We start from the raw sequence: 24349 nt of genomic DNA on the forward strand, positions 1-24349 counted from the left end.
TTTGGTGTTGGAGTTACTTGTTGCTCAGTGTTATATTTCAGAGGCAAACAGGATACTTCACAAAATGTCAAACATTAACAAAATTATAAATTTAGGAAATAAATTTGATGTTCTGGGAAGATGTAATTTCCTGACAGTCTCTAAAATCATGTCCTTTAGACCTTCAAAACATGTAAAGACATTTGTGTAAATCTGACACTTTTGGAATTTTTTTCCTTTTGATTTTCCTTCTGTAAAACATTTTATAACTTTGCTATTAATTTGTAACATTCTTTTTTACCCTTAAATAGAACTTTAACAAAATTAGTCTTTGTGATACTCTTAAGTAGATTAATTTGAGAATTTTACATGATTTTAAACTTTCAAGAAGCAGATTGTAAAGACATTTATGGGAGGAGTGTTGCACTATGCCTCTTATTTCAGACTTTAAAACCAAGACACATTACTCTTTTTTGTACATAAGTATTTTATAACTTTGGACAAATACTTAAATTCCACTCTCTGTTTCAGTGTGAGATTATTTAAGTCATTTAAATTAACTCATGAACTTTGCTTTAGAAAAATGTTTCAAAAGTTTCTTTTTATTTGGATGTCCTTTTTACTGTTTTGTTTTTTTCTTTTTTCTTTTTTTTTTTTCAGTTGTGGAAGAAGGACTCTGGGAAAATGGCCTTTCCTATGAATGTAGGACGCTGCTCTTCAAAGCGATCCACAATCTGTTAGAAAGGTAAGAGAAGGAACAGCAGACAGTGGTTTGTAGACAACCAAGTATATTGCTAGATACTGAGAGTTTCCTGTAATTTTCAAAAACTTTTCACTTGCAGTGATTTATTGCTAGTATGAAAATTAAATTATATAAATCTTTAGTTTCTCTTTCTATTGATATAATTTGAAATTTACAGAAGTTTTGGGAATGGTACAAAGACCTCCCATATTCCCTGCCCTTTAATGGTACTTTTTATTTTTAAAATGTATTCCCTAAACCATTTGTATATTTGTAAACTCAAGCTTGATGTTCTTTTTTACCCTTAAGTATGTGGTATGTATTTCCTAAGGACAAAGGTATATCAGCACAGTATAATAATAAAAATTAGGAAATTTAACATTGATAAAATGCCATTATCTAACCCGTAGTTCAATTCAGATGTCATCAGTTGTCCCAGGTACATCCATTATAGCTTAACCTCCTAAGATTCAATCCTTGATCATACATTATGTTTAGTTTTCATGTCCCTTTAAATCCGGAACAGTTTCTTAGCCTTTTTTTCTTTCTTGACATCGATATTTTTGATGAGTTCAAACCTTATATTGACTTTCAGTTGTAGATAGTTTTCTCATGCTTAAATTCAGGTTATGCTTTTCATTAGTAGTAGGAATACCATAGAAGTGATGTTGTATTTTCAGTAGGCTCGTAGACTGAGGTAATGTTCTGTCAAGTTTCTCCGCTATAAACTAGTAAGTATTTTGTTAACTATTATTTTTGTCAATTTTGTTATTTGTAATTAATCGGTAATTTGTGGCCAGATACAATGAGATTGTGTAATTATTCTATTTCTCATCAAATTTTCATTTATTGGTTTTAGCCTGTATTGGTAATCCTTGCTTAAATCATTTATTACCATTATGGTTGTAATGTTAATTTTCAAATGCCACCATTCTTTCTACTTTTATTAGTCAGCATCCTGTTGTAAGGAAGAGCTTTTTCATTTTCTTCCATTTTATTTCCCTATTTATTTATCTTGCTATGTAAATTGGAACCCATGGATTGTTATTTTATTCAATGGATTATAGTTGATTTTTACCATCATTTATTTTGATGCTTAAATTCTTCCAGGTTTGGTCAGAGGAAGCCTCTTTGTCATGGCTCACTCCTATGACCTTTTGACATGATCCCATCCTTGGAGCATCCCCTTACTTTCTGGCATAACGATATGTTCCAGGCTCTGAATAGTGTTCTGAGGGGAGAAGTAGCTGACAAAGAATGGGTTCATTAAGAGCTTGTATGAGAAAAACTTTTTACTTCTCTTCCTGAATCTATATGTAGTACTTTCAGGTAATCAAAGCTGAAAGGACTTTCCAGTTTCTTATCCAAGCTGTTTGCTAGGGTGGTTACCACTATAATATAACTGCTTAGGATACTTGAGCTACAGTTGATATGTTATTTCAGTTGCTCAGAAAGGCTTTTCTCACCGAGGATTCCTCTATTTCTCATTCTCAACTATAGCTCCTCTGAGTGCTCCTCCAAATCTGTGATTTGGAATAGACCTAGAAATCATCTGTTACTAAGGCATAGTATGAATGTGGAACCATTGATTTAAGAGTTGAGTACTCTTAAGTATTCGAAATAGTTGGTAATTCTGTCTCCCACTGTAGAACAAAAAAAGTACACACAAACTCTATCCAAGGAAATGTAGAAAACTTACTGTTGCCATAATCCTGTACCAGAATAAAGCTCTTGATATCTCTGCAATAATTAACACAACTTTAAGCACAATTCTTTTTATACAAAGTTATAAGGTATGTGGAACAAAGTATATTTTAAAATTGTAGCTCACTGTGTGTTTTTTTTAAATATCAAGATTTATTCCTTTCAGAAGCATACGAACAAGTGCGAAGATGAATTGTACTCTTTTAAGTTTTGTACTGGCAATGGTAGCTTGTTTCTTTGTTGAAAGATAATTAGAAGAGCAGAAAAACTGGGAGGGAGGGGAAATGCAGGTAATTCATTTATTTTTAGCTCATGAATTCAGAATTTTTGTTGGAAATTGAAGTCAGGACAAATTAAACTATTATTTATAAGAAAATTGTCGGCCTGGGCAACATGGTGAGACCATGTCTCTACAAAAATTTTAAAAGTTAGCCAAGCATGATGGTGTGCGCTTCTGGTCCCAGCTGCTTGTGAGGTTGAGGTGGGAAGATTGCCTGAGCCCAGGAGGTTGAGGCTGCAGTGAGCTGTGTTCGTGCTACCACACTCTAGCCTGGGTGCCACTATACTCTAGCCTGGGTGACAGAGTGAGACCCTGTGTCAAACAAACAAACAAACAAAGACAGGAAATTAATTATGACATATAAAGTTTGGGATAGTTCTAAAGAATTTTGGTATTCCTTGGCTTTATTTCAGGGTCTGTTTCTTGGACAGTTACCCTAATCTCACTAAGCCTTAGTTAACATATAATAATTAAGTACAGGACACCATGTACTGTGAGCTTTTGCTGGATAATAAATATTTATCATGTGTGCCACATAATGCCTCCCATACTGTTAATGCTAGTAACTGTTTTCACTTTAAATTTATTATTTTACATACTTTGATTTGTGTTCTTTCAAATTTCATTAAAGTAGTTCCAGAATGCTCTATTTGGACCCTTCTACAGAAGTTAATTTTGAAACAAATAAAACATCTTTTCTTTTAGAAAATAATGATCAAACCATCGTTGTACAGTTTGTATGGATGACTTCAGATTCTTTTGAAAAGTGGTACTAATCCTGTTGTAATTTAAGACAATTTTCTCTTATCAAAACTTGTAGCTTTGTTCTGTGAATGAAAATTACCTTGCTTATGAGATAGGAAAGCAAATTTAAATGATTGTTGTTGGCTCCGTTTATTCATTGTCAACAGAAGTTGGAAGGGCTAATATATGCTTGCTTATCTGTGGTGGTGGATATCATGAAAATTATGCACGGCTTCCAGCCCCCTCCCCCCCTTTTCTTATATAAAAGCTCAGCTATTGTTAGTGTTAGAGTGTATTTTATGTGTGGCCCACAACAATTCTTCCAGTGAGACCCAGGGAAGCCAAAATGTTGGATATCTGTACAACCATTTGTTGTAGTCTTTGAAAAATCTGTTTATAATATGAATTTATTGAGATACAGTTTACTATCTAATTCCTGGCAATTTTATATTATGCCTTTTCATTTCTATTCAGCTAAGATGTGGCTATTGAGAGTTTCTGGCTTGAAAGCTACAACTGAGGGGTTTTTTTGGTTTGTTTGTTTTGAGATGGAGTCTCACTCTGTTGCCCAGGCTGGAGTGCAGTGGCATGATCTCGGCTCACTGCAACCTCTGCCTCCCAGGTTCAAGCAATTATCCTGCCTCAGCCTCCTGAGCAGCTGGGACTACAGGCGCGTGCCACCATGCCCAGCTAATTTTTGTATTTTTAGTATAGATGGGGTTTTACCATATTGGCTAGGCTGGTCTCGAACTCCTGACCTTGTGAATCTCCTGCCTTGGCCTCCCAAAGTGCTGGGATTACAGGCATTAGCCACGGCGCCCAGCCGAACTGAGGTTATTAAAACAGATCATCAAGGACTTTATCACCTGGAGAGTGTTTGTGGCTCCCTAGCCATTTTTTCCTTAGTTTGCATGTTAACAAAGTTTGTATTGTGATCTATTATTTCTGCTTTTTATTTTTTAAGACTGAGATAGGTTTAATTAAAAGGGAATTTCATTTACTACCTTGAGAATCTCTCACAGCTAAGCAGGAGCCATATAAATTGACCTTCTTTCCAAAAGGCTGCAATTTCTATTGCATACAGAATAATGTCACTGAAGTGAGTTATTGAAAAATAATTTTACTATAGAAATTAAGGAAATTTCTCACAGAATAATACAATTTCATTTGTCATTGCTATTGATTGGTGCCGAGCTAATTTTATATTGATGCTGTGTAGAATATTTTAAATTCTATGGTAATGTGACTTCAAATATTTTCATCTTTCACTTACTCAGTTCTCCTGTAACTCTTCAGTATTTGTTGAAACTGTATTGTATATATCTAGCTAGGGTCATCAGTCCATTAAAAACACCGAAAAGGTCACTGCTACTTGCTCAAGAGCATTTTCCATAAAGATATCAGACAGAAGAGAACATAGTTAGCTTTAATTTTATGTCTCTTTTTCGGGGTACATGTTTGTTTAAGTCCTTTTCTTCACTTCCTTCAGATATAAGAGATATTTTGGGTCTCAGTTCTGCCAGTTAAGTGTGTGACACATGCCAGTGACTAAAGCCTGCTGAGCTCCTGTTCCTTCACCAGTAACATGGTGAGGGAGGGGTTTTTTGGCTCAGCACAGTACCTTTCTCATTTTAAGAGCTCAATAAATGGTTAACTGTTGTTGATATTAGCTAAAAGAAGTATTGATACTGCCTTTTCAGAGTTGGAGACAAACATTAAAAGTCACATAGTCCATTTACCCAGCTAATTCTGGAATCCCATTTGCCCAAGTAATTCTGGAATCCCTTTCTATAGTATCTTCCCCCCTCCCCCCTTTTTTGAGACATAGTCTTGCTCTGTTCCGTGGGCTGGAGTGCAGTTGCGCAATCTTGGCTAACTGCAACCTCTGCCTCCTGGTTTCAAGCTATTCTCCTGCCTCATCCTCCCCAGTAGCTGGGATTACGAGTACCCACCACCACACCTGGCTAATTTTTGTATTTTTAGTAGAGATGGGGTATCACCATGTTGGCCAGGCTGGCCTTGAATTCCTGACCTCAAGTGATCTGCCCACCTCGGCCTCCCACATTGCTGGGACTACAGGCGTGAGCCACTGCACCTGGCCTTATAATATCTTTTTTACTGGATATATACTTTTTGTTAAGCACAGTTTCCCAAAGAGTTCTTTTTATCTTTAAAGAGTTCTTAGTATTAGAAGGTCTTACACTGAGCAGAAGTCCGTCTTTCTCTAACTTTCATTTCTTTGTTAACTCTGTTCTTTGGGATCATTTATAACGCAACCAGTTCTGCATCCATGTGATGGCCTTTTTGATATCTCGACCCTCCTGAATTTTTCTTTTTCTGTTTGTGGTTCTTATTATATAATGTTGAATTCCTCACCTTTTCTTGCCTGCCTTCCAGATGTCCATCCAGTTGGTCCCATTATCTTCATTTTGGCCTGCTTCAGGATACCATAAATGTTCTATGAAGTATTCAGTCAGGTTAGGACTCAGTTATGCAGTAGTAACAGAAGACCTGAAAGATCTTACTAGCTCATCCAATAGAGGTTTATTTCGTGTTCATTGTGAGTAATTGATTATAGTACTATATCGTCTTCCCTCCACAACTCATGTTGACAGGGCATCCTCCAGAGTAGGACTTGGTGGGTCCATGGTAGAGAGCACAGAGCAGTGGCGGAGCACATAGTCCCCCATTAATGCTTTTCCTTGGAAATCGTATATCCCATTTCTGCTCACATTTCATTGGCCAAGACATTCAGCACCAAGCTTAAAATCTAATGCATGGCAAGATATCATCTTTCAGTAGGAAGATACCGAAAGTACATGGCCAGGCTTGATATCAGTGGGACAGAAAGGGATAGCATTTATTTATATAGTATATACATTGGGATAGTATACCTTTGGGAAAAGAATCTATCTACCATACCTCTTAATTGAGTTATCTTCGCCTTCTGTTACTGTAATCTGTCTTCCAGACAGCTGGCCGGTTATGTTACTGAAACAGATACGTTTCTGAAACATACCTATGGCTATATTTATACCTGGTTTTTAAAACTTTGAGTCTTATTGACTTCTTTTTGTCATTTTTTTATTTGTAATTTGTTAGAATTTCAGTATCTGAGAGTATTTAGACATTCTGAATTTTATAGTTTTAGATCATGCAATTACTCTTGTTTTTCCTCTTTTGAGAAAGTAAATGTGCTTCCTATTTTCTTAATGATCACTTATCTTTTTTTGGTTTGAAAAATGCCCAGAATGATAAAATACCATTAATGTAGTTTTTACTTATGTAGAGTCTCTGCTAGTCCCCTCTACTTCTTTCTATCCTTCCCCCCTTTCTAATAATGCACGAGTTCAGACTGTTCTTCATCAGTGTTCAATTTAGGGAAATTTTGTTAGGTATTTATGATGAACTTCTCAAAGGTTACACTTTGTATTTTAAGTTCAGATTGCCTCACACTCCTTAGGGGAAAGTACTTTGGCTATCAGTAGATGATGGGGAAGAAAAAATCTGCGGTCAAGAGTTTCTTCATTTGGCATTTTTAGTATTGCAGACCTAATGGCTGTTATTTTGTTAGGATAGTTAGTATAAGTTTTCATAATATGCCATATCCTTTTCACCTAACTCTATCAAAATAAAATATTGGAGGTAAAAGGTTTTAAAAAGCCAGAAAATATGTGCAGTTCAGAAACTTTTGAAGAGTTTTTCTTATTGCTTCAGTGATTTGTACCACATATGGGACTTAGGAAAGTCTTGCTTTTCTGGCTACGTAGAAATACTTAAAAGGTCTGACACGGTGCTGTCAAATTGGCATTATGTGCAGTAGTATACTTTAAATTTTCTTAACTTTTTAGAATAAAATATATAAGTTAATTTCAATAGAAAGCTCATTTTTTTCTCTAAAATGCAAATGATTTATTTGCATACGAGAGAAGATTACTTGGGTCTTTTGAAGCTGTTATGCTTTATCATGTCCATACTTACTTAGGGAGACTAATCTGTGGGTATCTGATACTTGTAAAACATAATGGCTCTTAAGAGCAGTCAGCTGGTGCTGCTGTACTAGCTAGTGGATTGTTAGTGTATTTACCCCATGATAGTTTATAACACAGCTGTAAAATTGCCTTTGGCCCACAGCTACTCTGTTTGCCAAGATTCAGTGTTTAGAGTTAAGATATTTTACTTGGAAAATACAGTGAAAATAATGTGAGGAAAACTGGAATTACAATTATGATAACAATAGCATTATATTTGTCTCATCCTAGCTTTCAATATGTTGTGTTATTGTAATAGAGGTGATGAAATAGAGGTGATTATCAAAGGGCAAATGAGGCCGGGCACGTGGCTCATGCCTGTAGTCCCAGCACTTTGGGAGGCCGAGACAGGTGGATCACCTGAGGTCAGGAGTTTGAGACCAGCCTGACCAACGTGATGAAACTCTGTCTACTAAAAATGCAAAATTAGGTGTGGTGGTGCATGCCTGTAATCCCAGCTACTCAGGAGGCTGAGGCAGGAGAATCACTTGAACCTGGGAGGCGGAGGTTGCAGTGAGCCGAGATTGTGCCATTGCACTCCAACCTGGGTGACAAGAGTGAAACTCCATCTCAAAAAAAAAAAATAAATAAAAGGCAAATGAACTGGTGAAGGGATTTCAGAATTACATATTCACTGGAGCAGGGTAGGACGTACCACCCTAGTTGAGGCAATCGTGAGGTAATACTGTAACATTGAGAGTCCTTGGGTATAATGTGATAACAGGAGCAAGAAATCAGTAATCAATAAATAACAACTTTATTGAAATAACAGTTAATTTCTCTAAAGAAAGTAGGAGAATGAGTCTTTAGACTTAAGGAGCATATACTTTAATGAAAGAGACAGTACAAATATCGTAGACACAAGTGACTGAAAGTACATGTCTGTTTGTAAATGTCTAGAAAGAAACATTCAACCTGAGACTAATCAGCTATTTATTGAATATTTTTTGGTCAAGGGAAGGAATTAAGACTTTAATAAAAAACAAAATTGATCTGGGAGCAGCGGCTTGTGCCTTTCTAAGCCAAGCTACTCAGGAGGCAGAGTCAGGAGGATTACTTGAGGCCAGGAGTTTGAGACCAGCCTGGGCGACAAAGTGAGACCCCCATCTCTAAATAAAAATAAATTAAAAGTAAAGAAATAAAAAATAAAAATTAGCTGATTGTGGTGACATGTGCACTTGTAGTCCCAGCTATTTGCGGGGCCAAGGCAGGAGGATGGCTTGAGCCCAGGAGTTTGAGGCTGTAGTGAGCTCTGATCTGCCACAGCACTCCACCCTGGGCAATAGAGTGAGACCCTGTCTCTAAACATAAATAAATAAGTACATAATTTGGTAGTTGGAGAATGAGATTAGACACTTAAAGTTTAAAACTAGAGGAGAGATAAAGTTTTTGGAATTACATTAGAATGGACATTTCAGGTGAGGCTAGGCCTGTGAAAGAGGCTAACCGGACAGGCATGTTAGACAGGATGGGATTAATAGGGCTTACCTGGCAAGAGGAGATTATATCCACTAGGGCACAGTAGTAGCCTAAAGTAATGAAAATGTAGGGATCGCCTGGCACGGTGGCTCAGGCCTTTACTCCTAGCACTTTGGGAGGCTGAGACAGGTGGATCATGAGGTCAGGAGTTCAAGACCAGCCTGACCAACGTGGTGAAACCCCGTCTCTACTAAAAATACAAAAATAAGCCAGGCGTGGGGGGGTCACGTCTGTAATCCCAGCTATTCAGGAGGCTGAGGCAGGAGAATCCCTTGAACTTGGGAGGCAGAGGTTGCAGTGAGCCGAGATCACACCACTGCACTCCAGGCTGGATGACAGAGCCAGACTCCGTTTCAAAAGAAAAAGAAAATGAAAATACAGGGATCACTTGGGAAAAGTTTCTTCAGCCCCTCTATTACATAGGTTTATTTTATTTGGTTAGGATTTGGGAGCATTGTAATTTCTAGGAAGGAGACTTCTTTGCATATATATTTGATTTGGATTGGAATGGTGAGCAAAAGGCTTTGATGATGGTGGAGATATTCTAGTATGAAGTAATGTAAAATTATTCTATATGAACTGCCCTGTAACTCCATGATTAACAGAAGATGTAATTTTGTTGCAGTTATGATAGCGAAATCTATGAAAACTGTCATAACTTAAATAATTTGAAGGGCCCAGAAAAGAACAGAGCTAGTGGTGGGCTGCCTTCTGTACCTCCCAACTGTCTCATCTGGGAAATGGCTTCCTGAGCTAGGCTGTGGCTGCTCTGGTGACATTTGTAATCTTACGTCAGATCTGCCTGTGGCTTTGGGATTAGAGTTTGGGGGTGCCAACTTTGGAATCAGGCTGCATTTGCGCTTAATTATTCAGAGCCATATGGCATGACACAGAAACATTAGGTACACACATACACACAGCCTGATTTCATTTTCATTTTTCAGCAGCTCTTTTCTTTTTGAAACAGTGATTTTGGGGAAGTGGTGGGGGTTGGGAACAGAAATAATTTCCTATTGCTTAAAGACCATTTTGTAAATCTGGCATCACAATGATCTTGCCAGATAATATTATACTACTTTAGAGCATTATATCATATTTGGAGAGTGAAGTCATTCAGAAAATCTCAGTGACTGGGATTACTTACTGAGTAGAGAACCAGGGTTAATTGATACATAGTCTTAGCACTATTTGTGATGATATTGATTTGAAACAATTTTTGGCAGATGGAGTGTGTCGTGTGTCTGCTTGACTTATTTATTTGTGAAGTTAAGTGTAAATGTTGAGCCTCAAAGATTGATAGAGTTTAAAAATGGGAAATTATATTTCTGATGTAACTTTTATATCTTAGAATTATCTGTCATTAAAAGATATGCAAATTATGTTCTTTAAAATATTAAAGCATTTGGGCAGCAGTGCTGGTCATACTAAACATTTTTTAGTGTCTATGAATCTGCTATGATTTTAATCTTCGGTGGGATATGATGGGCTATAAAGAAGTGAAATTCGTAGATTTTTTCCCCCTCAAACACCAATGTTGCATTAGCGAGAATACATACACATAAGAAAATTCAACTAACTGTACAAGACTACCCATGATTACTGATTATAAACAAGAAAAATACCAGCATTACATGAATAGGAAAATACTCCTTGGTATATGGCATTCATTTCTCATATATTTATTGAGCACCTCCCAATATAGAGCATACATTTAAGCATGTTACATAATGGGTAGTTAAATATTTGTTGAGTATTGTCAGTGAATAAGACAGATACTGTCTGTACTCCCAAAGAACTGATAGTTTTATCGGGGAATAAAGCTGTAGAACTTAATCATTACAACTCAGTGGTGAAAGTGCTGATTTGTAGATGTTGGAGTAGTGTGCAGGCTTGATCCGGGACAGAAAGAATGAATAGAATTCAAATTAGAGGAGAAGGGAGAAGAAAGAGATTTCAGGCCAAAGCAGGGTTAATAGACATCAGTGGTAGTATTTAATATAGAAATTCAGAGCCAAGGACATGCTTCATAGTTTACCAACCCTATGTAATTGTGAACAATGTTTTGCTCTTCCACACATTTTTCTGAGGAAAGAATTTATAATGACTTTCATTAATTTTTGTTGTTGTTTTGTTTTTGAGGCAGGATCTCGCTCTGTCACCCTAGCTGGGGCGCAAGGGTGCCATCACAGCTCATTGCAGCCTCGACCTCCTGGGCTCCAGTGATCTGTCCACTTCAGTTCCCTGAATCCTAAGTAGCTGGGACTACAGGTTTGCGTGACCACACCCAGCTAATTTTTGTGTTTTTTGTAGATACAGAGTTCCACTGTGTTGCCCAGTCTGGTGTCAAACTCCTGGCCTCAAGCTATTCTTCCACTTTGGCCCCCCAGAGTGCTGGGATTACAGGCCTGAGCCACCATGCCTGGCTCATTAATTTGTTTTTTTTTTTTTGAGACGGAGTCTCCCTCTTCACCCAGGCCAGAGTGCAGTGGTGCGATCTTGGCTCACTGCTGTCTCTACCTCCTGGGTTCAAGCGATTCTCTTGCTCCAGCCTCCCGAGTAGCTGGGATTACAGGTGCCCACCACAATACCCAGGTAATTTTTGTATTTTTAGTAGACACGGGGTTTCACTATGTTGGCCAGGCTGGTCTCAAACTCCTGACCTCAGGTGATCCACCCATCTTGGCCTCCCAAAGTGCTGAGATTACAGGGGTGAGCCACCGTGCCCAGCCAATTTTTTAAAAAAACTGTAGATCCATGACCCAAAAACATTTGAGAACCAAGGACTTTGTGCCTCTATATAGGCTACTGTTGAGTCAACATATTCCCATGTATCAGTTAGGTCTTCCTTAGCAAAGGCACACCTTCTCTCTCACCTCTTCCTATAACCATGTGGAAATACTTTCTGTACTGCCTAATCTTGGAGGGACTCTGTGTGTATCTCCCATCTCTGCCACAATACTTAAAAAACTGAGTGAAAACACTACTTCATGCAATTCTCTGCTGTCATGTTTTCCTTTCATTGTGTGGGAAATCATCGATCACAGGGAAACTCATTAGCAAATGAAAAATCATGTAAGTTATTTGTGACTCTCATTTGGAAACACATGGTTTTCAGATTGAAACATCAGTATTTTCCATGGCTGTTTTGTGTATAACAACCTTTTGTTGACATTGCCTGACGAAGAAATGTGACCTGCAGTGGGAACTCAAGATCTATTCACACAGTGTTGGACTCTCTGACAGCGTTTTCATCAGCCTTTTTGCCTTTTGCTTTTGTCCTTAAGTGGTCCTGACTGTGCACTGCTCTTCCACCTTCCAGACCTTGTTTGTTTTTTTCTGGAATGAAGTCAGCATATAGAATTTGTGATTTATTTGATAGAAGAGCAGATAAACTTTCACACATTGTACTCTTTAGTCACAGATATTTTATCTGCTTTTATTTCATATTATACTGTCTATAGCCTTGGATTTTTCTTTCTGTACACTGTAAATTTATGATTTGTTATTGGATAAATGGTTCTTTTGAATTCTGACCTTCAAGACATAATATGAGGAAATAAATATTTTTAAAAACAGTGTTTTCTAAGTGAGGATGTGTGTTACTGGAAGACTGTTCAATGTTTGATGTGATGCCATACCTGTTACGTGCCCTATTGCTTTTATTCTTAGCATTATCAGTTTTAAGATACACCTTCAATTTAACAATGGCTTTTGGAGAATAAAGAAACATTATCACATTAAATAGACCTATAATTTACAAGGTACATTTGGACTTAAGAAATAAGGAAAGAATTGGGAAAATGTGACAGCATGAGAGTTGGTGTATGCTAATAATTAGATGTCCTGGCTCTGTGATCAGGTATACCTGGGCTTGTGTGCAACTTTGCTATTTATTATCTGGATGACATTCTCATTGTGCCTCAGCTTCTTCATCTATAAAAATTGCCATTGTAACACCCATCTTTTATTACTATTACGAGAATTGAATGAGGTACTGTGCCTGGTAATCAACCAGGTAGTGGTGGTATAGTGATTCTGGTAGCAGTTATAATATTATTGCAGAAACTTGGTATCAAACACTAGAGTTCTAGTGGAAATATGTTTATATGTACTCTAATGAAAAATATAATTAAGTCTGTTAGCTAGTGAATAAACTGTGGAGATACTTTTTCAGTTTTGCTTCTTGAGTACTTCTTCCTTGGGTGGGTGTGCCATATTTCCTATTCTAAATTTAATGGAGTCACAGCATTTACCCCTAAAAAGCGTTTTTTTTTTTTTTTTTTTTTTTTTAACTTATAAGCTTAGGAAAACATACTTGGTTACTCTGAAAATGATTTTCTTCATTGTGAACAATGAAGATTGCAGTAGAAATTTATTTTCAAAGTAAAACCAATTGCGCTCAGTGACTTTTTGGTACATTGATTCTCCAAATTTACTGTGCCCAAAAGGAGTTCCATTGTGATCATCAGAAACTATTACCATTTACTAACCCATCTAACCTGTAATGAGTTGGGTGAGGGCTTGAATTGTTTCCATCCTCCTTGATGGTATGGAAATTACAGAGGCAAAAGCCATGTGCAGAATTGCCTCAATATGGAGTAAAGAATTGCTATATAACTCTTGCTGGTAGGTAGAAGCTTGTACAGAAGAATCACATTCAGTCTTCTGACATCTTTTCTTACAAAATATGTAGAATTTCATTGAATACTGTTAGAGATAACTGTATTTCACTAGTTCCAAGTATACACATTTCCCCCATGTGCCCCCACATTTTTATATTTTTATTTATTTATTTTTGAGATGGAGTTTCTCTTTTGTTGCCCAGGCTGGAGTGCAATGGCGTGATCTCAGATCACTGCAACCTCTGCCTCCTGGGTTCAAGTGATTCTCCTGCCTCAGCCTCCCGAGTAGCTGGGATTTTAGGTGTGCACAGCCACGCCCAGCTAATTTTTTGCATTTTTAGTAGAAATGGGGTTTCACCATGTTAGCCGGGTTGTTCTCGAACTCCTGACCTCAGGTGATCTGCCTGCTTTGGCTTCCCAAAGTGCTGGGATTACAGGCATGAGCCACCACACGCAGCCTCATTTTTATGTTTTTAAAATCAGTTATACTCCTTACAATCCATGACATCCACCGTTGGCCAGGTGGCAGTTAAGATATAGTTGTTATTTGCCTGTACATGAGTGAACTTGGTCATAACTCTCTGTATTGTTGTCAGTTCAGCTGAATTGTGTGTATTATTGTTACAAGAGTTGGGTTCACTTGCCATTTAACATGTCTTCAAAAATACATGTTAGAATACCTTGTTATTTGATGTTAAAATGACATAGAGAAGTGGGCCACAGCTTGTATATGAGTAGAACAAATATTCATTATAGAAGACACAATTGCAATTCCTTGTTTCTCGCAAAGCCATAATCAAGTTATTTATTGTGCCTACAAAAAGAAAATACCTAAGATAAAGCTATGCTGTATTTTTGTCACTGAGATCCTTGTCACATAAAAAGCATTGCCTATCACATGCCAAGCCAAAAAATTAAAAAACCAGCATTAAAACTTGCCAGATGGGCTGGGCACGGTGGCTCACACCTGTAATCCCAGCACTTTGGGAGGCCGAGATGGGTGGATCACTTAAGGCCAGGAGTACGAGACCAGCCTGGCTCAACATTTAATAGAGACCCCATCTCTATTAAAAGTACAAAAATTAGCCAGGCATGGTGGTGCACACCCATAATCCCAGCTACCTGGGAGATTGAGACAGGAGAATTACTTGAACCTGGGGGGTGGCAGCTGCAGTGAGCCAAGATTGCACCACTGCCCTCCAGTCTAGGCAACAGAGACTCTGTCTCAAAAAAAACAAAAAACAAAAAAAAACAAAAAAAACTTGGAAGATGGGTGTCGGTGGCTTGGACTAATATCTCTGAAGTTCTCTTAAGGAATGCTATATTCCTAATATTCTTGATGATGCAAGAATTGAAATTATGCAGAAGTGTGATTTTATTTGAAGTAATTCAGAAGTATAAGATGTTTTAGAAATACATCAATTTATTTTGCTTACTTGCGTTTACATTTTCGTTTTTACGTGGGCATGAGATTCTATGCCCAGTGTCCTAGAGTTCTTTTGGGAAGTATAACATAAAACTTTTAAGTGATAAAACATTTTGATAGTTTAATTGGTGGTGTTTTTATTTTTGGTGATGTATCTCCTCTGGTGTATTGCTTCAGCGACTTACTAATTTGTTATTGATACTATAAAAGTAATTCTTGATGTCATTATTTTAGGTGCCTAATGGATAAGAACTTCGTTAGGATTGGGAAATGGTTTGTCCGACCCTACGAAAAGGATGAAAAGCCAGTCAACAAAAGGTGAGCCTTTAGAATGCTCTTGGCTTTTTGGTTTCTTTGGCCTTGTGGGTAGGAGAACAGCTTATTGATTTTATTTATTTCCTAATAATGTTAGTAGTTTAGATATACTCAAATAGATTCCTGGATCACAGTGTTCTTAAATACTATATTATTAAATTTATATTCAATATTGAAGATTGATTAGAAAGGTGATTGCCAGTATACTCATGTTCAAACACATATTACTGTACTATTTGGAATTGAAATAATCTGTTTTGTTATTTTCCATTTTCCTTCCTCATCTTTGACTTTTTTACTCTGTCACCCAGGCTGGAGTACAGTGGCACCATCTTGCTCACTGCAGCCTCAACTTCTCAGGCTCAGGTGATCCTCCCACCTCAGCCTCCCAAGTAGCTGCGACCACAGGTGTGTGCCACCACACCTGGCTAATTTTTTGTATTTTTGATAGAGATGGGATTTTGTTGTGTTGCCCAGGCTTAGCTCGAACTCCTGAGCTCAAGCCATTCGCCCGCCTTGGCCTCCCAAACTGCTGGGATTATAGGTGCGAGCCATTGCGCCTGGCCTCATCATTAATTTTTTTAAAAGTGTTATATGGCATAAGTTTAAATACAGTGAAGACATGGTGACAATTTTTGTGGAATTCGTTGGTGCCCCTTAAAGAAGATCAACACATCCTTGACGATTGTAAAACCAGAACTGTGAATTACTTTCCTAAACAGTCCTAAACTTTTAGCCATCGTGTGTGTGTGTTTAAATGCAGTCCTTGGTACTATACAGACATGGAATTTTAGATCAGTCACACCAGAAGCTGAAAATAGAACCCTCAAAATTTAAAATTTACTTTGGCTACCTCTGAATGTAGCATACACATAGTTGGAATCATAAGTTGATGGTGGATATTCATTATTGATGAGCATGGTATTCAATTTAGATTCTGTTTTATTATCAGTGTACTTGCCCTAAGTGTCCCAGGTACTGGGTGCAGATTAGAGCCCGTTAGCCTTACATAGTAGTTTTAAGATTAGGCCTTTTCTTTTGGTTGCAAAATTTCATCTGGAAACTCCTGCCTCATTAGGAACCTTTGCTTGCTTAACTTTCCTAGTTTCTAGCAGAGACTTAATTAGTAGTCTTCTCACTCAACCTGTCTGCCTTAAATCTTTAATGAAATGGTTGTGGAATCTTCTCATTAACCAAACATGATTTATGAAAATTTTCAAAGCAGATAAATTAGGGACCGGAAGTTTTCTTTGTCAAATCATCATAAACTTTTTTGAAGCATTTTCGCTTTTCAGTACATTCAGAATCCTTTAAAAAGTAGCAATGTGTATGGATGTGTAAAAGTTTGATTCTGTTTACAGATACTTTGACTGATGAAATGGGATTTTTTTTTCCTTATATATGTATGTATATTGATTCGGCTTAACTAATGTGTTTCATGGGTTTTTACTTTTATTTATTTTTACTTTTTATTTTTTTTTGAGACAAGGTCTTGCTTTGTTACCCAGGCAGGAGTGCCAGTGGCGTGATCTCAGCTCACTGCAACCTCTGTCTCCTGGGTTCAAGTGATCCTCCCACCTCAGCCTCCCAAGTAGCTGGGACTGTAGGCCCACACCACCACACCCAGCACATTTTAAAATTTTTTGTAAAGATAGGGTTTTGCCATGTTGGCCAGGCTGGTCTTGAACTCCTGAGCTCAAAGCAGTCTGCCCACCTTGGCCTCCCAAAGTTCTGGGAATTACAAGTGTGAGCCCTTATGCCTAGCCTTTGGTTTTTACTTTTAGTCTTAGCATTCTCCTTAAATTTACAGAGGACTTAAATTTAAATTTTCTGAGGTGTTTAAGACTCTGCGGAGTTAAATTTGGAGTGCTTTAGTCCAGTGACCTTCTTTATCATTCTGAGTGCATCTGTCCATGCCGAGCATAGATTGTGTCACTGGTGAGTTAACTGAGCTAGTCATAAAATATCTTTAGATCATAAAATACAGGATGATTTGACAGCCACTGGGGATGAAGAGGAAATGTAGATACAAAATAGGGATTGAAGGAGTAGCAATTCATATGTTAATAGTAAAAAAATAATGTTAAAAAGTCAAATATAGTTATCAGCCAGTTTTATATAGAGTTTGTGTATCTTTCCACTCATTTAGGCTCCAAAAATCTTCATAACTTTAGCAAGCCTGATGTAAATAATGCATGTAATGTATTCGGGAATTGGATTCAATGTAAATGGGAGGCTGCTGATACCTGAGCACTGTGATTGCATGAATTTTAGACTTTATATTCATGATTGAATATGGGACTTTGTTTTCCTACAGTGCAGAAATGTAAATTATTTTGAAATAGTATTTCAGAAAAGCTTAACAATTAGAAAATTTAAACCAAAGATGAATTTAAAAATTGGCATTTGCTTTAATAAAACTTTATTAGGTGTGATGACCTTTTCCTTCTTTTTTTCTCTGAGTGGAAAATAGAGCCTCTTGGTAGATGTTGAAATAGGATCTCAGTAGTCATGTCTGAGATGGACAATTTTAAATGGACAGTCATGCTGTGGAGCAGAGCATTTAACATTAGAAGAGAATTGGGTTCACATCTTATTCTTCCACTTGCAAGTTAGATTTTGGACAAACTGTTTATCTCAGCTGAACTTTGATTGTTATTGAGTTGAAAATCATAATGTCTTAAGAGGATTATAGTGAAGATTAAATTAGATAATTTATGTGGTAGTTTGTAATTTAGTTGAGAGAAAGTAGAAATGAATTAAATTAATTTTTCTTAAGTTTAATTGTGTCTTTTTTGGTACATTGGAACAGATCTGTTTAGTGACTAATGGAGAGGAAAACCTGTTGCCCAGTGCTAAACAAATTAAATATACAAATTTACATTTTAGAAAAGCTCTTATTTCTAAGTATAGTGTAATGCTAGCATATAGTATCTATATATAATACCTATAATCCTAGCATATAGTGTATATGATATATATGCTATATAGATATATATGCTATATAGATATACTATCTATTTGCTAAGATTACTAGCATTACTGATTATTAGTATTACTGATTTGTCATACTGCATATTTTAGATATTCTAATCATGGTGGAAAAAAATACTGATGAATGAGTTCTCCCTGTTGGAATAATAGCATATGACTTTTTGTGCTATAATTTCTTTCTGTACTCCTTTAAAGTTCTTGTGCTGTGTGCTATGATTTCATTTACTAATGGACTCCTAAAAGAGTTCTTATGTTTGGTATGAGTTGATGTTCATGAGAATTCTAAAATAGATTATTTACATATTATATATTAAATATATGTATTTGATTAGGTAGTTTTAGAAACATAGAAATTCATTCAATGTAATTTTTTCTCTATATTGACATCTTTTGTTACTCATATCCTTGGGAAAAGATTAAGTAGAAAAGACAGCTTTGGGTTTGCCCTCAAGAGTGATGACGAACTAAAATCAAGCCTACAAAATTTTTGTTTTCTGAGGTCTATGTTGAACTTGAAAAAAGCTTTTGCATTCAGAGTATGTTCTAAAACAAACCAGTGAAAAATAAATTCTTTTAAAATCATTTGGAAATTATTCCAATCATGCAGGTTCTCTCTATTGGGAAGGCATTTGTTTTCTCATTTAATTTCAATCCACATTTATTACTGGAGAATTTGAAATCTGTACACTGCAGTCTTTGAATGTCATTTTTAGCAAATAGTTTATTGCCCTCAATAACAGTGGGCCTTTGATCTTTTTTGGTATCAGGTATACAGAAGCTAAGTTAACAAAAATAGCAACTTGCTAATTCATTTTTCTGGGTTAGTTTGCTGTCACTGACTCTTGGGCAAACCTACTCTGCTCTTGGGTGATAACTCCAGAGAGCATCACATGTTTTCAAATATTCTAATTACTTTTGTATGTGCTGATAGCACATGTGCACATACACCCCCACCACTTATACACCCATACACCCTGAAAGTATATTACTGTATGGTTTTTGTCTTTTCTCCTCTTAACTCTGGACTTTTTAAAACTTTTTAATTTTCTTACATTACCTAACGTACATATTTAAGAAATGTAAATACATTTTTTGGTTTAATAGCAAAGCATGTATTTTGTGTAGCAGTACATTATTAGCTCATACCAGAAATGTTTTGATGTAGGAGAACCATATTTAGCATTTTGAAACTTTCGTTTCCTTTCCTTTCTTATCCTCCTCTTTATCTCCTTACAGATAACAACCTGGTACTCCATTTTCTGAATTAATTTGCTATCACTGACTCATGGGCAAACCTGCCCTGCTCTTGAGTGGTATGCCTTCTCTCCATCCTCCTCTTTCTCCCCAAACTCTATTATAGCCCAGTCATCTGTGTTATTTAGCTTGTAGAGATGCCTAGATAAGAAGGCAGTGGATGGATCCCTAGTCTAGAAGGTGAGCAGACACTTCAAATGTGAACAGTAAAGCAAGCCTCTTTGTAGTGTCTAGAAAAATGAGAACAGTAGCTATTTATAATTTTTTCTCTATTCCTCATAAATTTACATTGCACATGTGGTGCCTATCTGTTAACAAGGGCTTGCTGATGGGAAATCCATAGATAAATATTAATGGGACAATTTGGACTTATGTAATCATGCATAGTAGTTTTACAGCTTTTTTTCTTGTAGCTCTGTAAAATATTTAGTCATTTTCTGCGAGTCTATCTAGGGAGTTACAGTATTCTACCATTTGAATGTATTTGGGGATTGTGTGAAAAGTGAGAAGAGGGATGAAGTTAGAGTCTTGGCGATCGTCAACATTTGTAGAATGGGTAGAGGAACAAGAATACATAAAGGAGACTGAAGAGTCAACTGGAAATGAGAACCAAGAGAGACTGGCGTTACCAGAACCATGGAATTTTAAAGTTTCAAGATTGATCACCTGTGTCTGCCATAGAGGCATGTAAAACATGTACTATAAAGACTATTAGATTTGGTAATTATGTAGTCATGGTGACTATAACATGGGCAGTTTCAAGTGGTGAAATTCTGATTGCAGCAGCTTGCATTATAAATGGGAGTTGAAGTGAAGATACTGAATGTAGAGCTCTTGCCATATTTTTTACAAGTTGCTGCAAAACACAAAACTGTTGATTCTAGGAAGGAAGCAGACAAACACTTAATAAGGGCTTGTGTTAAAGCTTAATAGTAGTAGCTATAATTTTTAAAAGTATTTTCCATGTACCAGGTACTTTGCTCTGTAGTTTCATAAACACATATAGGGGAATGTTAAATTGAAAGACCACTTCAGCCAGAGGTGATGATAGTTAAATACAGTATTTGCTTTCTAGCTAACTCTTCTAGTTTTTTCTTTTTTTCTTAATACCTTAAAAGAAGTTATAACTGTTAGTTTTTATTTTTCACTTGTGCTCTTAGTGGTCTAAACAGTATATGTCAACATTAATTACTGATTTTTACACTTTAAAGTAAAATATATTTAAATATATGCTATTTTAAAGAATGATTGAAAATACCTTATAGTAAAAGATATACCTTGTTTTTAAAATTCTTTTTTATAGTAAAAGATATACCTTGTTTTTTAATTCTTTTTTTTTTTTTTATTTGAGAGAGTTCCGCTCTGTCGCCCAGACGATGTCAGCTCACTGCAACGTCCCCCAGATTCAAGCACTTCTCCTGCCTCAGCCTTCCAAGTAGCTGGGATCACAGGCACGCACCACCACGCCTGGCTAATTTTGTATTTTCAGTAGAGATGGGATTTCACCTTGTTGGCCAGGCTGGTCTCGAACTCCTGACCTCAGGTGATCCACCTGCCTCGGCTTCCCAAAGTGTTGGGATTACAGGCGTCAGCCATGACACCTGACCTATACCTTGTTTTTTAATATACTGGAGAGACTGAGAGAATACCATTATTGTGATTCCTTTTTAAATTCCTGCTAGATAACTGAAACCAAGCCCGAAACAAATGGTCCTTGTTCAGTAGACCATTCATCCAGAAATACAGATGATTTTCCATTAACTATTTGACCTTGTGGGACTTAGTGAATCCCTTGGGACTTCAGTTTTAGCATTTATTTCTAAATTGTCCTTTAGCTTTCAGATTCTCTGATCCTCTAAGTGAAGTGAATTTGGTGAAGTCTGGACATGTCTTATCCATGTATGTCTCTGTATATATCCGTATCTTTTGTTTTTTTTTTCTCTACCACTTAGGGCATGTTGCCTTCATTGTATTTACTTCTGCTATAAGCAGAAAGTAACTCCTGTATTCACCAATGCTGGAGATTTGATGCCATTCTTCCCAAAAGTTGGAAAATTTTAAAAGAACGTGTTTGTAGAGAGGGAAGGATTGTGTTAACTTGAGTAACGATATTCATAGTCAGATTAAGAAACTGGGAGGGGAAATTGTAGGTACCAAATGGGAGTTGAGGTGTTAATTTCAGTTTTTATTACAGAGGTGACCACCTTTTCACCTTTGCTTAGGGTGTTTTAGCCAAAAGCCGCTTTCCCTGTTGGAAAGAAAGTCAGTTGAAGCTTCAGAGCATGTATGAATAAAGGTTCAAAGTTTAACCTTTTGGTAGCATGAGGGAAGTACTGTTCAGTTTACTTATATCTCAGCCTCATTTAGGATGTTGTTCCTGGTATGTTTTTCTGACCAAATAATAGACTGAGCCTAAGTACCATAGAATGATATTGCAGTATATCAACTAGATCATTCTTACAGATTAATGAAATGGACTACTCTAGAAGTTGACTACATTTTAAAAAAGAATGTTTTATCCTCTGCTTTGTAAATGTAGCTAAATTCGGCATACTTTTTTGAAGTATCTTAGAATTTAGAGAAAGTGTAAAAATGAATATGCCTGGAAGGTTGTTTCCATTCCTTTTTCATGGCATCTCAGTAACATGGGGGGAATTTTATGGCAAGTTAAAAACAGATTTGTCTGAAGGAAATGACTGCTCCTATTTTTATGCTATTACTATATTTTTTCATTTCCACATTTATTTTGTATTTACAAAATGAGAAAACAGTTCATCTGTGTAAGCGAGAGGGGAATGTTGTCTTAATTTTAATTTGGAAAATTTCAGCTGTATAAATTGATTTTCCAGTGTGGCTTAAAAGTTTAAGAATCTTGAGATTATTACTTATGAATTCCTGTTACAGTCTACCATATATTTCTGCCACCTGTATTATTAATCCTAAAAGGATACTTATGGTATGTTTTCAGACTGAACCCATTGGTTTAATAATATCAAATGGTTGTTTAGATGATATCATCCTTTTCATTTCCATTTAGTTTCTGGTTTATGTAATTATAGTCAAGATTTAGTGAAAATCGCCGGGTGCTGTGGCATATGCATATAGTCCTAGCTATATGCATATGCCATGGAGACTGAGGCGGGAGGATTGCTTGAGTCCAGGAGTTCAGGAGTTCAAGTCCAGCCTGGGCAACACAGTGAGATACCATCTTTATAGAAAAGAATTTAGTGAACATTACTATGGTGTGGACATAAAAGAAGGCAGATTTTGAAAGATTTAAATAACTGGAAAGTGAATATTTTATTTTCGATATTGTCATTTTCAGTTCCATAATTTCCATTGGACCGTTTTTATCATTTCCATTTGTTTATTTGTTTATTCATTGTGAGCACTTTTCCTTTATATCCTTAAGCTACTTACAATAATTGCTTACAGATTTTTGCTACTTAAAAAGTTTGGATTTTCTCCGTTGGTTTTGTTTTCTCTTGAATATGGGTTAGATTTTTCTTGTTTTTTTCATATGTTGAATAATTTTGAATTATATTCTGAACATTGATATAGTGTGGAGACTCTGGATTCTGTTATGTTTGAACATTGTTAATTTGGCCTTTTCTTTTTTTTTCTTTTTTAAGCAAGGAGTTAACTTTGGCTGAATTTTGGTCCTCCCCTCTCTTCCCGTGCCCTCCCCTTCCCTCCCCTCCCCTCTTGCTTCACAAGGAGTTAACTTTGACTGAATTCAGACTCTAGACTATTGTCTCTTTTGTGGTGGGCTTCTTTTATCCCAGGGTTTCTCAGCCTTGGCACTGTTGACTCATGGGGTGGATAATTGTGGTGAGAGCTGTCCTGTGCATTGTAGAATGTTCAGCAGCATCCCTGATCTCTCCCTACCTGATGCCAGTCACACCCTCTTCCCTCAGTTGTGACAACCCAAAATGTCTCCAGATAGTTCCAGATGTTCCTTGGGAGGGCTAGTCACCCCTGGTTGAAAACCACTGTTTTAGCCTTCCCAGGCTGTTGAGAGCCTGCACCATGCAGTAATTTAGGAGTTGGCCAGAGATTTGGGCAGAGTTTGTGTCTCTGATTCTCTTCTTTCCAGAATTTCTGTTCTAGCAGTGGTGGGCTCTTTAACTCAGTCCTCTGGTTCTTCACCATTAAGACTCAAGGTGGGGTTTCTGTCAGTTTTAGCTATTGTGGTTCAGTCTGCCCTATGCTACAAACTGTTTAAAAAGGAGGGTGGAGGGGTAGGTGGACAACTATCATGAGAATGAGGATGATTGATTCAGTGCTATTTCCTCCTTCTGGTGGTAAACTCTTGCCCCTCCCCCAGCATCTGCCTACTTTTGGTATCTCAGGTTTTTGCAGTTTTTAATATCTTCTTCAGAATTTATAGTTATTTTTTTAAAGGGAGTGTCATGTTGGAGTGGAAGGAACTAGTTTGTACTACTGGGAGGGGAACCTGATACGTATTTTAGGATGTAAAACTTTGCGTACCATCCTTTGTCAAGGAGGGTATATCTTTTAAAAAATGTATAGACATAAAAGATCTTTATTATATATATTTTGAGTTAACATTTATATAAAACCTTTTCCTGATGCACTTTTAGTGTTCTATACAAATGTTTCTTAACAGCCCTTATGAACTTTTTTTGCAGAATGAGGTAGGATGATGAGAAATGAGACAGACCAGTAAGGGGAAGAAAGGTCTGGGAGGTGAGCAAACAAGGCTGTGAAAGGCAGATGATATGATTGTAAGGGGAATGGAGGCGATTGAGGGATGGC

At 36.8% G+C, this 24349-nt stretch overlaps 1 protein-coding gene across 2 annotated transcripts in view; it reads left to right on the plus strand.

Annotated features, from left to right (window-relative positions):
* MED13L (mediator complex subunit 13L) overlaps positions 1-24349 on the plus strand; it is a 321844-nt gene that overhangs the window by 167697 nt on the left and 129798 nt on the right. For both annotated transcript variants that reach the window (XM_010380135.2, XM_030938391.1), the window contains exons 3-4: positions 640-724; positions 15242-15325. In XM_010380135.2, the coding sequence (XP_010378437.2) occupies positions 640-724; positions 15242-15325 (169 nt within the window). The remainder of the gene's footprint in view (positions 1-639; positions 725-15241; positions 15326-24349) is intronic.

This window comes from Rhinopithecus roxellana, chromosome 10, assembly GCF_007565055.1.
Source record: "Rhinopithecus roxellana isolate Shanxi Qingling chromosome 10, ASM756505v1, whole genome shotgun sequence".
Classification (NCBI taxonomy): Eukaryota; Metazoa; Chordata; class Mammalia; order Primates; family Cercopithecidae; genus Rhinopithecus; species Rhinopithecus roxellana.